Source organism: Gossypium hirsutum, chromosome A02 (assembly GCF_007990345.1).
Source record: "Gossypium hirsutum isolate 1008001.06 chromosome A02, Gossypium_hirsutum_v2.1, whole genome shotgun sequence".
Taxonomy (NCBI): domain Eukaryota; kingdom Viridiplantae; phylum Streptophyta; class Magnoliopsida; order Malvales; family Malvaceae; genus Gossypium; species Gossypium hirsutum.
The window spans coordinates 6,944,142-6,956,580 of record NC_053425.1 but is presented as its reverse complement, the minus strand read 5'-3'; the positions used below and the strand labels follow the sequence as shown (position 1 = coordinate 6,956,580).

The 12,439-nt window shown below is 33.6% G+C and overlaps 1 protein-coding gene across 5 annotated transcripts; it reads right to left on the bottom strand.

Moving 5' to 3' along the window:
- Positions 1–1,083: 1,083 nt before the first annotated feature.
- LOC107938292 (protein ALWAYS EARLY 3) lies at positions 1,084–12,203 on the bottom strand. 5 transcript variants are annotated; one of them, XM_041089754.1, is made up of 21 exons: positions 11,994–12,203; positions 11,231–11,357; positions 10,480–10,578; positions 10,192–10,254; positions 9,726–9,803; positions 9,231–9,414; positions 8,734–8,993; positions 8,277–8,652; positions 7,716–7,790; positions 6,755–6,969; positions 6,552–6,614; positions 5,531–5,854; positions 5,262–5,440; positions 4,902–5,184; positions 4,372–4,614; positions 4,047–4,208; positions 3,534–3,677; positions 3,232–3,447; positions 2,519–2,806; positions 2,209–2,382; positions 1,084–1,899 (listed from the first exon to the last, which is right to left on the bottom strand). In XM_041089754.1, the coding sequence occupies exons 2-20, from the start codon at positions 11,336–11,338 to the stop codon at positions 2,218–2,220; spliced, it is 3,525 nt and encodes a 1,174-aa protein (XP_040945688.1). In that variant the 5' UTR covers positions 11,339–11,357; positions 11,994–12,203; the 3' UTR covers positions 1,084–1,899; positions 2,209–2,217. The 5 variants fall into 5 exon arrangements, with proteins under 5 accessions (XP_040945688.1, XP_016726873.1, XP_040945696.1 ...); XM_016871384.2 differs by lacking the exon at positions 1,084–1,899 and having other exon boundaries at positions 2,030–2,382; XM_041089762.1 differs by lacking the exon at positions 1,084–1,899 and having other exon boundaries at positions 2,030–2,382; positions 4,047–4,103.
- Positions 12,204–12,439: the final 236 nt, after the last annotated feature.

Sequence of the window (12,439 nt, the reverse complement as noted above, 5' to 3'; positions counted from 1 at the left end):
TAAATATTATTTGGTAAACATATTATTATATGTGTAATATTATAATAGTTCATTATCTTCACATAATACTCACAAAATTTTGCACCACTTTAGTCAATGATTTTAATGAGTATCATTTTGAGTCAAAATTGAAATTTTAAAATTTAAATAGTATACAAAATAAATCCATAATTTGCGGCTAATATGGGTCTAAAAGCAGAATTTGACTGAATACAAATTCAATTGTTTCCATTTAAATTAAGACTGAAAATTACAAAATTCAAACACTATACAGATTAAAAAGACCAAAATACATAGACTAAATTTATGAGTTATACATAATACATTGAATAATAGTAAAATTTATTGTTTTTTTCTAAATTATTTTCAGTTCAAAATTCAAATAATCCATTTAAATATGTAGGCTGAAATAGGATAGGCTGCCTTTCTCGATATTTTTATGAAAATTATTTTTTAAATGTTTGGTTTAAAATTTAAGAGTTTAATATTGTAATTAAAAGTGTTTTTTTTAAATAAAAGAAATGAGGTTTTGAAATAAAAATATGTATTTAATAATGTTTAAATTCGTTAATATTATAGATTTTAAGAATTGTAATTCATTACTAATATTTTAATATAATAAAATATATATTAATTATTTTTAAAATTTAATGGACATATAATTTATATTTTAAATATTATTTAGATATAATTGTTATAAATTTAAATATATAATGTTACATATTTGAAATAAATTTCAATCGAAAAATAATTGTATATAAAATATAAATATATATTTTTTGAAAGACATAGAAATATTATATAAGATACATTAAATTATAAATAAAGATTAAAAATGTCATTTGATTATTATTTTTTACTTTTGAACTTTTAAATTATACAGTTTTTTTTATCTAAACTCTTTTGTAACTTTATATAACGATTTTATAATTTTTTTCTTTATATAATTGATATATTATAAAAAAATTTGAATTTTTAAAATTTATATATTTTATATAACACGTTCATATTATTTTATTTTGAATATATTATATATGTATAATTTCTTTTGTGATTTAACAAACAAATCAATTGAACCTATAATAAAAAAAAATCAAACAATTAGATTACTGATTTCAGTTTTTGAATTCCAATTTCGTAAAGAAAGAATACCCATGATGCGAAAGATTTGCTAATCCCCTCTATCGATCTTTCCTGCAGCACAAAGGCATATTCCCATCCTCATCCTTTCCCCCCCATGCCACCAGACCCAACAACAAGACATTCGACAGCCTCTCCGCAACCGCCCATGAATAATGGATTACTAAAAGAAAAGGTACATCAAACGAGGCTTGTCTATGACTCACCTTCGACAACCCAACTTACCTTGGAACGTTGTGGTCAGTACAAAATGACGTTATCTTCGACAAACTGACTAGCAACTTTATGCACTTTACATCCACTAACCTTCCGACTTCTAACGTGCAAACTGTTGGTGTTTGATGGCAACCACCAAGAGAAGGTTGGGCAATGCTCAACACCGACAGTTCAGTCATTAAGAATACAGAGTTGGCAGGCTTGGCCGCCATTATTCGTGACTCAAATGAATGGTGGATCAGACAAGTTTACCAACACATCCCAAAAGCCACGAGTATTGAAGCTAAATTATGAGGATTAAGAGATAGACTTGAACTTGCCAATAGTCTAAACATTAGAAAATTAGAGACTGAATTGGACGCCACTGCTATTGCAAGTCTTATGACTAAAGATGGTTGCTCCAGCCCACTTCTTGCTACTCTATCTCTGATTGCAGGATGCTCTTATTGAAACTCGACCAAAGTTCTATCAAGGGAAGACAATAGATGTGCCGATGCATTTGCTAGGATGGGCAGTAGCCTTTTGTTTTCATCTCTTTTTGGACTGTAATATACATGAGAATATACACAAAACACTAAGGAATACACAGATTGTTGGCTCTAGTTATTCAGCTAATAAAAACTGATAATAAAGAGAGATACTGATGCATGGGAAATTAAAAAAAAAACGAAGATAGGCTTCAATCAAATGCAGAGAGACTTGAGTTTTAGTTTTTGGTTAATTTGATAATAATTGATACACGTATCTTTATTCATATTTAAAAAGGATAAGAAAAAAAAAAGGAGTAAATAAAATTGGATAAGAAGAGTGTTGGATTGTTTTTACAACAACAATGGAGGAATTACAACATACCTGATTTCATCATGTGGGAACTAATGCCAATATCTGATTCCTAATAATTCCCATACATTTCTGTATCTCTGTGTAAATCGGTAGATTTTGTGAACAACATGGCTTCAAACTTGTAACTGCTGAATCTAGCACCTCTGCAACATCTCCTGGTGGGAACTGTCTTTCTGTACATTTCTGCAATTTTTTCAGGATAGGTGTGAGATAACCGGAATCAGATTTTATGATCCACAAGCAATTTAGCCTTTATACTATAGAAGATACATCGTTAATGGAGAACATCTAAATACCAAGGAGTCATTGAGATAATTACCTGTATCATGAGCAAGGTGGCTACACAATGCGAAATAAGGTCTGAAGGGATTTTAAGTTCATCTTGGTCTGACAAGTTTTGCAGCTTCATCTCAGGTATATGACTAGTTGCAAATGGATATGATGAACAAGCAGTCAGATTATCATGACTACGGACAGAGTCTACTGGGGCCGCAGACCTCGGAGCAGGTGCACTAAACTCATTCAATGAAAGCTGGTTATTTACGAAATCTATTGCATCCTCAATCCTCTCAATGTTTTTCCCCCCTTTTCTCAAAGATGACATAGCCTGAGATGGTAATTTATGTTTAATCAGAATTACAAAGCAATCTAAAGTGGCTACAAGAACACTGCTATGTTTAATCATAACCATCTTCTAGGCAAAATCAGCCACAACTTTGAATTCTGCCTCAAAATACCAAATTAAGCTCGAGACTTAGTTCCAAGCAAATATGCTTCTCAGGACATTCGAATATCAAGATTTTTATCAAGTTTTTACAAACATGTGATGAACATGTCATCCTAAAAATGAAATTAAAATATTCCACTAAAATAGAGGTAAGCTCTACCACCAAAATTATGTATACATTTATAGAATTTACATTGTTAAGTCATGCTATCTCATATAGTTTAGCTCGAGGATTGCTGCTGCAAAAGGTTTAGGTTCAAGCACAGTTGATATATAACAGTTCAATCATCAATGCCTTGTTTTACCTGCAAGGCTGCATCAACCATTGATCGAGCTTTCCTTCTTGAACTTTCAACAATTTCAGCTACATGGGATACGGATTCTTGGACATGATGCATAGCATCAAAAGAGCTCAACTGAGAGCCTTGCTCACCAATTTTACCCGAGGGCTTCAGCGGCTTACCCGAGGAGGTCCCTTGATATGTATTCCGTTGCCTCAAGCACAACAGAGCAGAAGAAACCTGCAAAAGGAAGAAAAAAGTTAGGATATAATGGTAAATGACAATAGTGTAGAGATAAAGCAAGATGGCTTATTGGCATCCCATGCCTGTTCATTGATTTCATTCAACTGTAAGAGAACAGCAGCATATTGCTTCTTGAAAGAATCTGAATCCTTTATATAGTTGTCTCCACCTTTCTGGTTTTCCAACACCTCATCATTCATACGTCGCAGTTCAGACACAATGGCCTCCTGCAAATGCTAACACAACTTAAGCTCACTTCTCTGACATTATTTAACAAAATAATTTGAACAAGATTCTATGTCAGCCTCAGATAAACACAATAAACGTGGAGCATAAACCATACAACACAACAATGAGAATCACAATACTGATGCCCCAATGCCGCAAAAAAAATCACCAAGTATGGAGGTAAGATAGGATAAAAGTAACATTTTATTAAAAGAGTAGAAATAACAAGGAACAAAGAATGCTCATGTATTAGAAGTATGCAACATACAACAGGCACTGCACAAGTTTCTATAAGAACTTGAGTTAAAAAATAGGGAGGGGGAAAGAATGATTTGCCAGCAGATTAATGCATAACAGCTAATATGAACCTTTTTATCAAGAGCACGAGTCAACTGAGAAAGTGCTTCAACATCAGCTTCTCTTGCCTGAACCAGCGACACAGCAGAAGGCTGAGAATTTATTGCTTGTTGAGTATAAACAGTTTCAGTAGGCCCAATTTTAAGTTGTAAATTAGGACTTGATGAATCAACCTGGCCAAAGACATTTATCATTATACTAGGTAACAGTTATTCTGATTCAATACTGCTTCCTAAATCAAAACTTTCAGCTAATACTCCAATATGAAAGTGACTTACCTTGAATTGATTTTATTTGATATGCATGAATTACATCTATTTTGCAGTCATAACTTACCTTAACTGGCTGTGATAAATTGCCAACACTGAAAGTTGATGGGGAAGTATGAGATGGACTATTGGCATTCTCCAAGTTATCACATTGCATAAATTTGATGTTCTCTTCCATCTTGCTTTCTTTTGACTGCCCATTCATTTTGAGCTCATTGTAGTTCTCAACAAATTTACGGATGGCAGTATTTTGTCTTGAAAGGGAAGCAGGCAAATTTTCCATTGGGTTTAAAGGCATACAATCAACATCCTGCAATGAAAAGTGTATATATCACTTGTAAAATTTGGTAGGAAAGGACAAAAGTAAAATAAGAACAAGCTAAGTAAATTTAGTTGATGGCAGAGAATTATGTTAAACACAAATAATCAAGCAGATATGAGTACATCCACTTGTATATTTAGACAGAAAAAATCTAAGGAACCTCCTAAAGCCTTAGCCTGTCGTTAACCATCAGACTGAGACATTAATGACAACAATCTACATCAGCAGTTGAGTGATATGAACATGCAGCCATCATATATAACATAAAAAGTTACCATAACAAATTCCACTCCTAGCTCAGGGCTGTCAAACTGAATCCGGTATCTACTATAGTCAACAGTTAACACACTTCCATCATGAATCTCTCTAGTTTTTGGATGAACAGCAATGACACGTTGTCCAACCGATAGAGGTCGAGCTAAATCAGTTGGAAGTCCTTCACCAATACCGGCATGGAGTTCAGCATAATGCCTTCTAACCGACTCCCGGTATTGATTAAGCTTCTCCCTTTCTTCCTTTAAAAATTGCTCAGAAAACCGCCGTGGTTTGCCAAGGGAACTGCATCAAGGTGACATTGTATAAGTAGAGCACCAAACCCTAAGACCTTATAAAGATTCCAAAGTAGAAAGCTATACCTCCTTATTACACCCCATTCAACACGAGTTAATCTAGGAATATGACCTAATCCTACATGATCCAAATACTCCACAAACTCCCTTTTGGTGAACCATGGATAATCAATTGTACTATAGAACCATTCAAAGGCACACCATCTCCGTGCTTGGTATGAACAAAGGAAGTTACAAAGCTTTTCCTGTCATACAGAATATACACATACATGAAGGGGGGAAAAACCCAATATGTAGAAACTCAAGTTCTCAGTAGTTGAAGTAGAAAGTGTTACCTTCAGATCCAGTGCTCCATCATGGAATAATGTAACTGGCCCACTAATTTTGCCCTTTACAATATTATCAGAGGACTTTATACCCTTCCTAATTGCTGGTTTCCGCACATCCGTCTTTCGCTTACTCCTGATTTTTGTCGGTAGGTTGACCTGGTTAACAGATGAAACCTGTATAGTAGATGGAGCTGAATTGTTCAAGTCCCTTCCTTGATCAGTACTGGAGGAGGCATGCTCTGGAGGTCTCACAAATTTCCCTTGCTTTGGATGTACAAAATTATTAGACTGTTTACCTTTACTCAGAAGATTCTTTACCTCACCAGAAGCCTAAAAAATGCATATAAAAATAGCAATGTCACAAACACTAATAAGTTATGAAGGGAAGGACATGAACCTAAAGCTTATAAATTTAAGAATTTTGCAATGTAAACAAATTGTTCAATATTTAAAAATGCGATGGACAAAAGGGGGGGGGGACAAAATTACCAATGGGATAAACATCTATACCAACATAGATGCCCTTGGCTGACCCATAACTCAATTGAGCATTAAAACTGAGTTGATCATTTACTTATTTCCTAAATTTAGATCTAAAACAGACTTTCTTCCTGCATGGTCTCCGTAGTCAACTCAAAACTTTACGTACTTATTTACTTCAAATTTATGTCCCTACTATCTTTACTTTTATTCAATAATAATAAAATTACTTAATATTTTTCATAGCACTCTTATAAAATTAATTGTTATATTCCTTTCTCTGTTTGTCATTCAAACTCAAGCTGTAGGTGCCACATAAACATGCACCCACTTCATACAGTTAAATACATATAATCTCCGAATTAAGAACACGCTTAATTAGTAAAATGCCCATCAAACATTCTGAAAAAGAGAAGTATCTTAAGATTTCATCATATCAATTAGGGAACTGAAATGAGATTTTACATTAAAATTTTAACTTTGTTTATAAAAGCACAAAAAACAGCAATCTTAAATCTTTGAAGCTAAACAAGTGAAAAATACAAACCTCAATGTTTGGAGATTCACCCAACTGAGAATCAGCGTCAGTTTCATCTTTTGGAATCTGCAACTAGAGAGCAAGTTGCATATGGTCATTGTCTCATGTTAGAAACCCACTTTGTTTTTTTCTTCCCCAGAATAGAACCAATAGGAAATTAAAGGATTTACCCACAAAAAAAAAAAAAGCAAACAGATACTATCAACTCTTACTTTATAAGGTGAGGATTTCTGTCTCCTTTTCCTCATTCCAACATTAGCCGGATGTGCCTCCTTTGCTTCAGGAATAGCACGAACATCATGACCAAAATGTTTTCCATGTCTAGATGTCTTGGAGGCAGAGCCTTTAGCTCCAGGAACAAGATGATTTCCTTTCAGTTTAGTCTTATCAACTTCATTTTTCTCTTCCTTATGCTGCACAGATGACTCTGACACAGGAAAAAAAAAGGTGGGGTGTTACACGTACATAAATCCATCCAAACAGAAAGATCTTTAAGAGTTGTGAGTCATCAAGAAGGATTTATGGTGGTAGTTCAACGGGGTACAAATGAAATGTTAAAAATTAGAATAGTTTTATCTTTTTCTAAGATTGCAGGCTTGCCCTTAATGAAATGATTATCTAGAGAATGAAAATGCCATTTGAAGATCTTACTTATGTCACACCTATAATCCAGGAGGGGAAAAAATGGGGCATAAGATACTGCTTACAAATGACCCAAAATATTTGACCATTCAAACCCTTCTAAAATTTCTCTTGCAGTTATAATTTAATTTCATGACTCATTACTCACTTCAATTCAGATCTAAGTATGACAGAAAGCTGAATCAGGCAAAATTAAGGTGGCAACTAAGGCGTATTACATAGACAAAACTTGCAAACTTGGTAGCAGTTAACTATAAAGGTTGTCACATGCATAGCAATGATGGAACAAGGTGATACATTGCAAATTCAATCTAATCGCTTGGCGTTTCATTGGAGGCATTATTTTCAGAGATTTGGCTAAACAACAAGATAGGCAACTATTTAACAAGGCATTAATGTCAAATCCTATCCTGATTATGCATCTGACAAGGCTCATGCACCTTAAGGATTAATAGAAATGATAAGTATGACAAAGAAAAAACAAGCCAGCTAATATAACAGTAAATCCTATAACAATACCATGCATCTTACCGGTGTCGGCAGTCTCCGGCATCATCAAGGACAGATCTGCTAGAGTTTGCAGGGCATCGAAGGCAGTGTCTTCAACTACAAGATAAATAAATAAGATTCAAACACAATTCATGACACAAGACATAGACAAAGTTCCTTAGATTAAAGTAAATAGTAAGGTTGAAGTCAAAGCTCACTCAAATCAATTCACAAAGAGAAACTGGGAAAAAAAAGGTCAAGCATGATTTACAATCTAACAAGATTTTGAAAAAATTATCTTTGAATATTGCAAGGAAATCAAGGTGGAACTGAAAGCAGAAAAGTTTTCTAAGAAACAGGAATTTGGGTAAATTAATTTTCTGAAGAGAAAAAAGGCAAAATTCAATCACCAGATAACATAGGTACAAAAAGCATAACCATACATAAAACAAGTAAGCAATAACCAAAAAATAATGTATCCAAGATCATAGGATTACCTTGGATACAGTAACATTTGTGAATAAAAGTTGCAAACCAGAGGGAAAAAGAAAAGGAATAGAGAACAGGGGAAGAAGACTTTCTTAGAGGCAAATACCATCATACCTCCTTCAAACAACACCTTTTTACTTCTTTTTCTTGGACCCTTGATGGAGGCTCTAGAAGTTTTAGCATCTTCAACCTCACAATCAAACTTTCCCTTGAAATCACATAATTGTTGTCCTTCTTCTGTCCCACTACAGGCTTCTTTTGTGTCTTCCAGATGGTTTACACTTTCCTCAATCTCTGGCTTCCTTCTGTAATATCTTTTCCCCTTCTGTTGAACTTCAACGGTACCAGTGCCTTCTATATTCCTCGAATAGTTTTTGTCTTTAGCATAATCTGCATTATCTGCTTCAGTGCTTCCTAAGCTTAATTCACAAGCATCCTCATCCACTTCACTACCGTGAATCTTGGCACTAGTAGTTTCTGAGTCAGCATTCTGAAAAAAGAAATCAAGTAAATTCCGAATGTAAGGAAGTAGTGACAAGAGCATTGTGAATATCAAATAAAGACATATTACCATCCTTTCACTGTTGATGACAGATGAAGGCGTCTCTGCTTTTCTATTTGGTGTTCTAGAAACTTGGGGAGAGCCACCTCTTTGTGATGCCTCCGTCAATGCTAGTGCTACCTCATGAGCAACATTATCATCAACTGCATCCACCTTTAGTTTCATGCCCTGCCTAATAGGTGAAAAATACCTTTCCCCTTTGTTTTTGTCATGAGAAAAAGAAATAGGAACACGAGGAGTCCTTTTTCCGACAGCACGGGGCCTACTTTCTGAAATGATTGAAGAAAACAAGTAAAAACTACAGGGACAAAACAAATATAGCAGCCTACTATTAAGAGCTTAAATTTCAATATTTATATCCATTGCTGAATAAGGTTGAGCTTTCCTAGACTAGCTTAATTTCTACTAATAAACCCAAAATGCGAATGCCGCCTCAAAACACCCAATGTATATGTAGAACATTTATATGTAGCAAGACAGGACAGAGAGTGAAACAGAGATCTTACCAGAGCGCCTCCTCTTCAACAATGACAAGCAACTTGAATTAGCTGAAGGAAATTGCAAAAGATCTGGAAGCGGCTTATCTGAACTTTTAGAAGGTTGATCTCGAATTTTTCCCCTGCTACGCTTCTGAGGTTTCCTAGAAACTCCCATGCCCTCATTGCTCTCTTGTTCGCTGTCACTTCCTCCCTGCCATCTCACAGTCCAATAACCTCAGTTCCATAAAAGCCATGTATGAAAGGCATACCTTAAAGATTAGATGTCCTAGATGCATCCATACTCCATTAATAGAATCCAAAACACCACACCATAATGATACCTCAGAAATAATCCAATCAACTTAAGAACTAGACAAGCATATCTTTGGACAATAAGGTGCTAGTGCTATGGCACAAGGTGACTGACAAAGGATTAAATAATCTAAGTTGCAGAATATAAGTGCAAGTCTCAGATCAATGTAAAATTCTAAAGAATCATACCAGATTAAATTAGACACTCACCATAACAGAATAATGATCCGTCATCATTGCTATGAGCCCAACCACAGAAGCAGTGCCCTCAGGAAGAGATAAGTAGGCCTGAAAATATGGTAACATTCTCTATTCTTGAGTTTAACTTAAAAACACCCAAGTACCTTCTTGATATTGTCAGTCACACATGATTATGGTGAAAATACCATCCTTTCATTAGCAAATGATAATAATATGATTAAGATATATTTAAGAAAAAAAGGGGTCAAATATGATATATAACTACAGTATTTGTGTCACATGAGAAAGCTTATTGATGATGGCTAGATGGCAACATGGAAAAACTTATGCAACTCAAATGTCTCATACTTGAGAGCTAAAAAGGGAAAGAAAGAAATACAAATTGTTGAAAAGGGTACAGGCATAAAGCATATAAGTTCCACCAAATAAAGAAAAAAAGTTATCATATGTATTCTGATACTAAAACAATGCTTACCCTGTTCATAGTGTAAAGAGCTTCAACCATTTCCACAGACCGATTACGTATCATAGTAGCCACCTAGAAACCCAGGAGTAGCAAAATCAGAAATAATATAACCACAACAACCAAAAGCCAGATGTCCCAACAACATGACCATAAAAGCAACTATACTAGAGTAGATTTTCCAATTTTATAATATATAGAAAAGTAGAGTAGCAATGCCTACAACATGTTCCATCTAAACAAAACTTAATCACAAGTCCAAGACCAATAAAGAAACCCAGTACATTAATCACAACTAACCTTCTTCCAATCTTTTCCATACTTACGATATGCTTCATAGAAACGTTCAAGCTCTTCCTTAGTCCATTGAGGCCCTAACATGTCAGATAGCTTCCTTTTCTGCACATTATACATTAGCGTTATAAAAAAAATTGATTCCAGAATAAAAATTTTTATTATGTGTAGAAAGATCCCAAGACAATAATAAAGAACTAATATTAACATGAATCAAAGGAAACATTTTTCTTTTATTTCCCGTTTGGCACTTGGCTAGAAAGTTATGGTGATTTTCTGAATTTCTAAATCCCATAATAGCCATGCTACCAGAATCTATAGACACTAGACAAAAGGGAAACTTTGAACTGCAAACCTCACAGCTGCAACTCTTAAATTTCAGGTCAGTGCCTGATTCTTTTACAAACATCACTTCATAGTTCATACTTGATCACATTTTAACACATCAACTCAGTCAAACCCTTTTTGTACATATAAGCTTAAACCAAAACATATAAAGGGTGAAAACCCATCAAGGCAGGCGGTAATGAAAGAATAGTTAGAGGAATAAATAAACTAAATTTAAAACAGATTACAAAAAGTATCAACAACAAAAAAAAAATCCCAAGAACAGTATGTAGTTAAGAAATGTGATCAAATAACAAAAAGGGATGAGCAATAGATGTTACCCATATAACCTAATGAAATGAAAGACTTGAAATTAAACAGATAAATACATCAAAACTAAAAATACTTGAAAAACTAATCAAGAACTCACCCGTTTCCCACTTCTCTTAGCACTACTATCTCCATCTTTACTAGAAGCAACCTCGTTAACATAAGAAAACTTCTTATTTACGCTCTTAGATTTCCTAGACGGAGCCATGAGGAACTTCCTCAATTACCTGAAACATACTCAAAATCGGAACAACAAATTAGTGAGTCAATTTCTAGAGTTGAAATGCAAAGTTCACCTCAAACATTCTTTTTTCTCCATAAAAAAAGAATAAAAAGAACAGGAAAAAAATAGAGAAATCTTAAATAAAATATTCAACTTGAATTTCAAATTTAACCTCATAAAAAATTCATTTCTACTTCTAGCTCTAAAAAGAATTAAAAACAAAAAACCAGGCTTTGTCAAAAGAATCCATAATCTACAAAAGTCAAATTTATTAAACAACAAAATTACAGAAGAAGGAAATAGCAGAGATCAGGTCAGCCATGTTTACTAATCAAAGTAAACACCGCGATTAACTGATGTTTGGTTCATAGGTTGCCGAGAAAGCAAAAGAAAAAGAAAAAAAAGTGAAAATAAAGAAGAAAAATTTGCAGTTCAAAAACAAAAAGTTTTCACTAGTAACACACACACACACAAAAATAAAGAAAAGCTCACTCAATTTAGTGTCGAATTACTTTAATTCAAACACTAAAAAAATTTAAAAAAATAATAAATTGCTTCTCTAGAAAAACCGAATCGAGAAGAAGAAATCGAAGTAAATAAAAACAATTTCAAAAAAAAAAGGGAAACGAAAAAAGCTTACCAAGTACCGATCGAGAACATTGAGGAAAAAGAATTAGAAGAAGAAGATGAAGAAGCGATCAAGTAAAACGCGAGCTTCTTCTACGATGAGCAATTATTTTTTTCTGTTATTTTCTTAATTTTGAGCTTTTTTATTGGATTATTGAAGATTGAAAATGGTAGGAGATAAAGAAGAAAATGGGAGAATTTAGGGATATAACCGCGAAACTTTAAAATAAAAATTAAAAAAAGAAAAACGAAAATTAATTGAAAATGGCTAAACAAAAACTTTTTTTTTCTGTCACCGGTTTTTTTTTTAATTTCTGAATTTTACTTTTTATTTTATGATTATGATATTATGATATGTTTTAATCTAGACCGTTGAAAAATATTTATCAGCAAATATTTGTAGTAAGTTTTATTTTTTATTTTTTATTTCTAATATAAAAATGAAATTTAAAAGCCGCA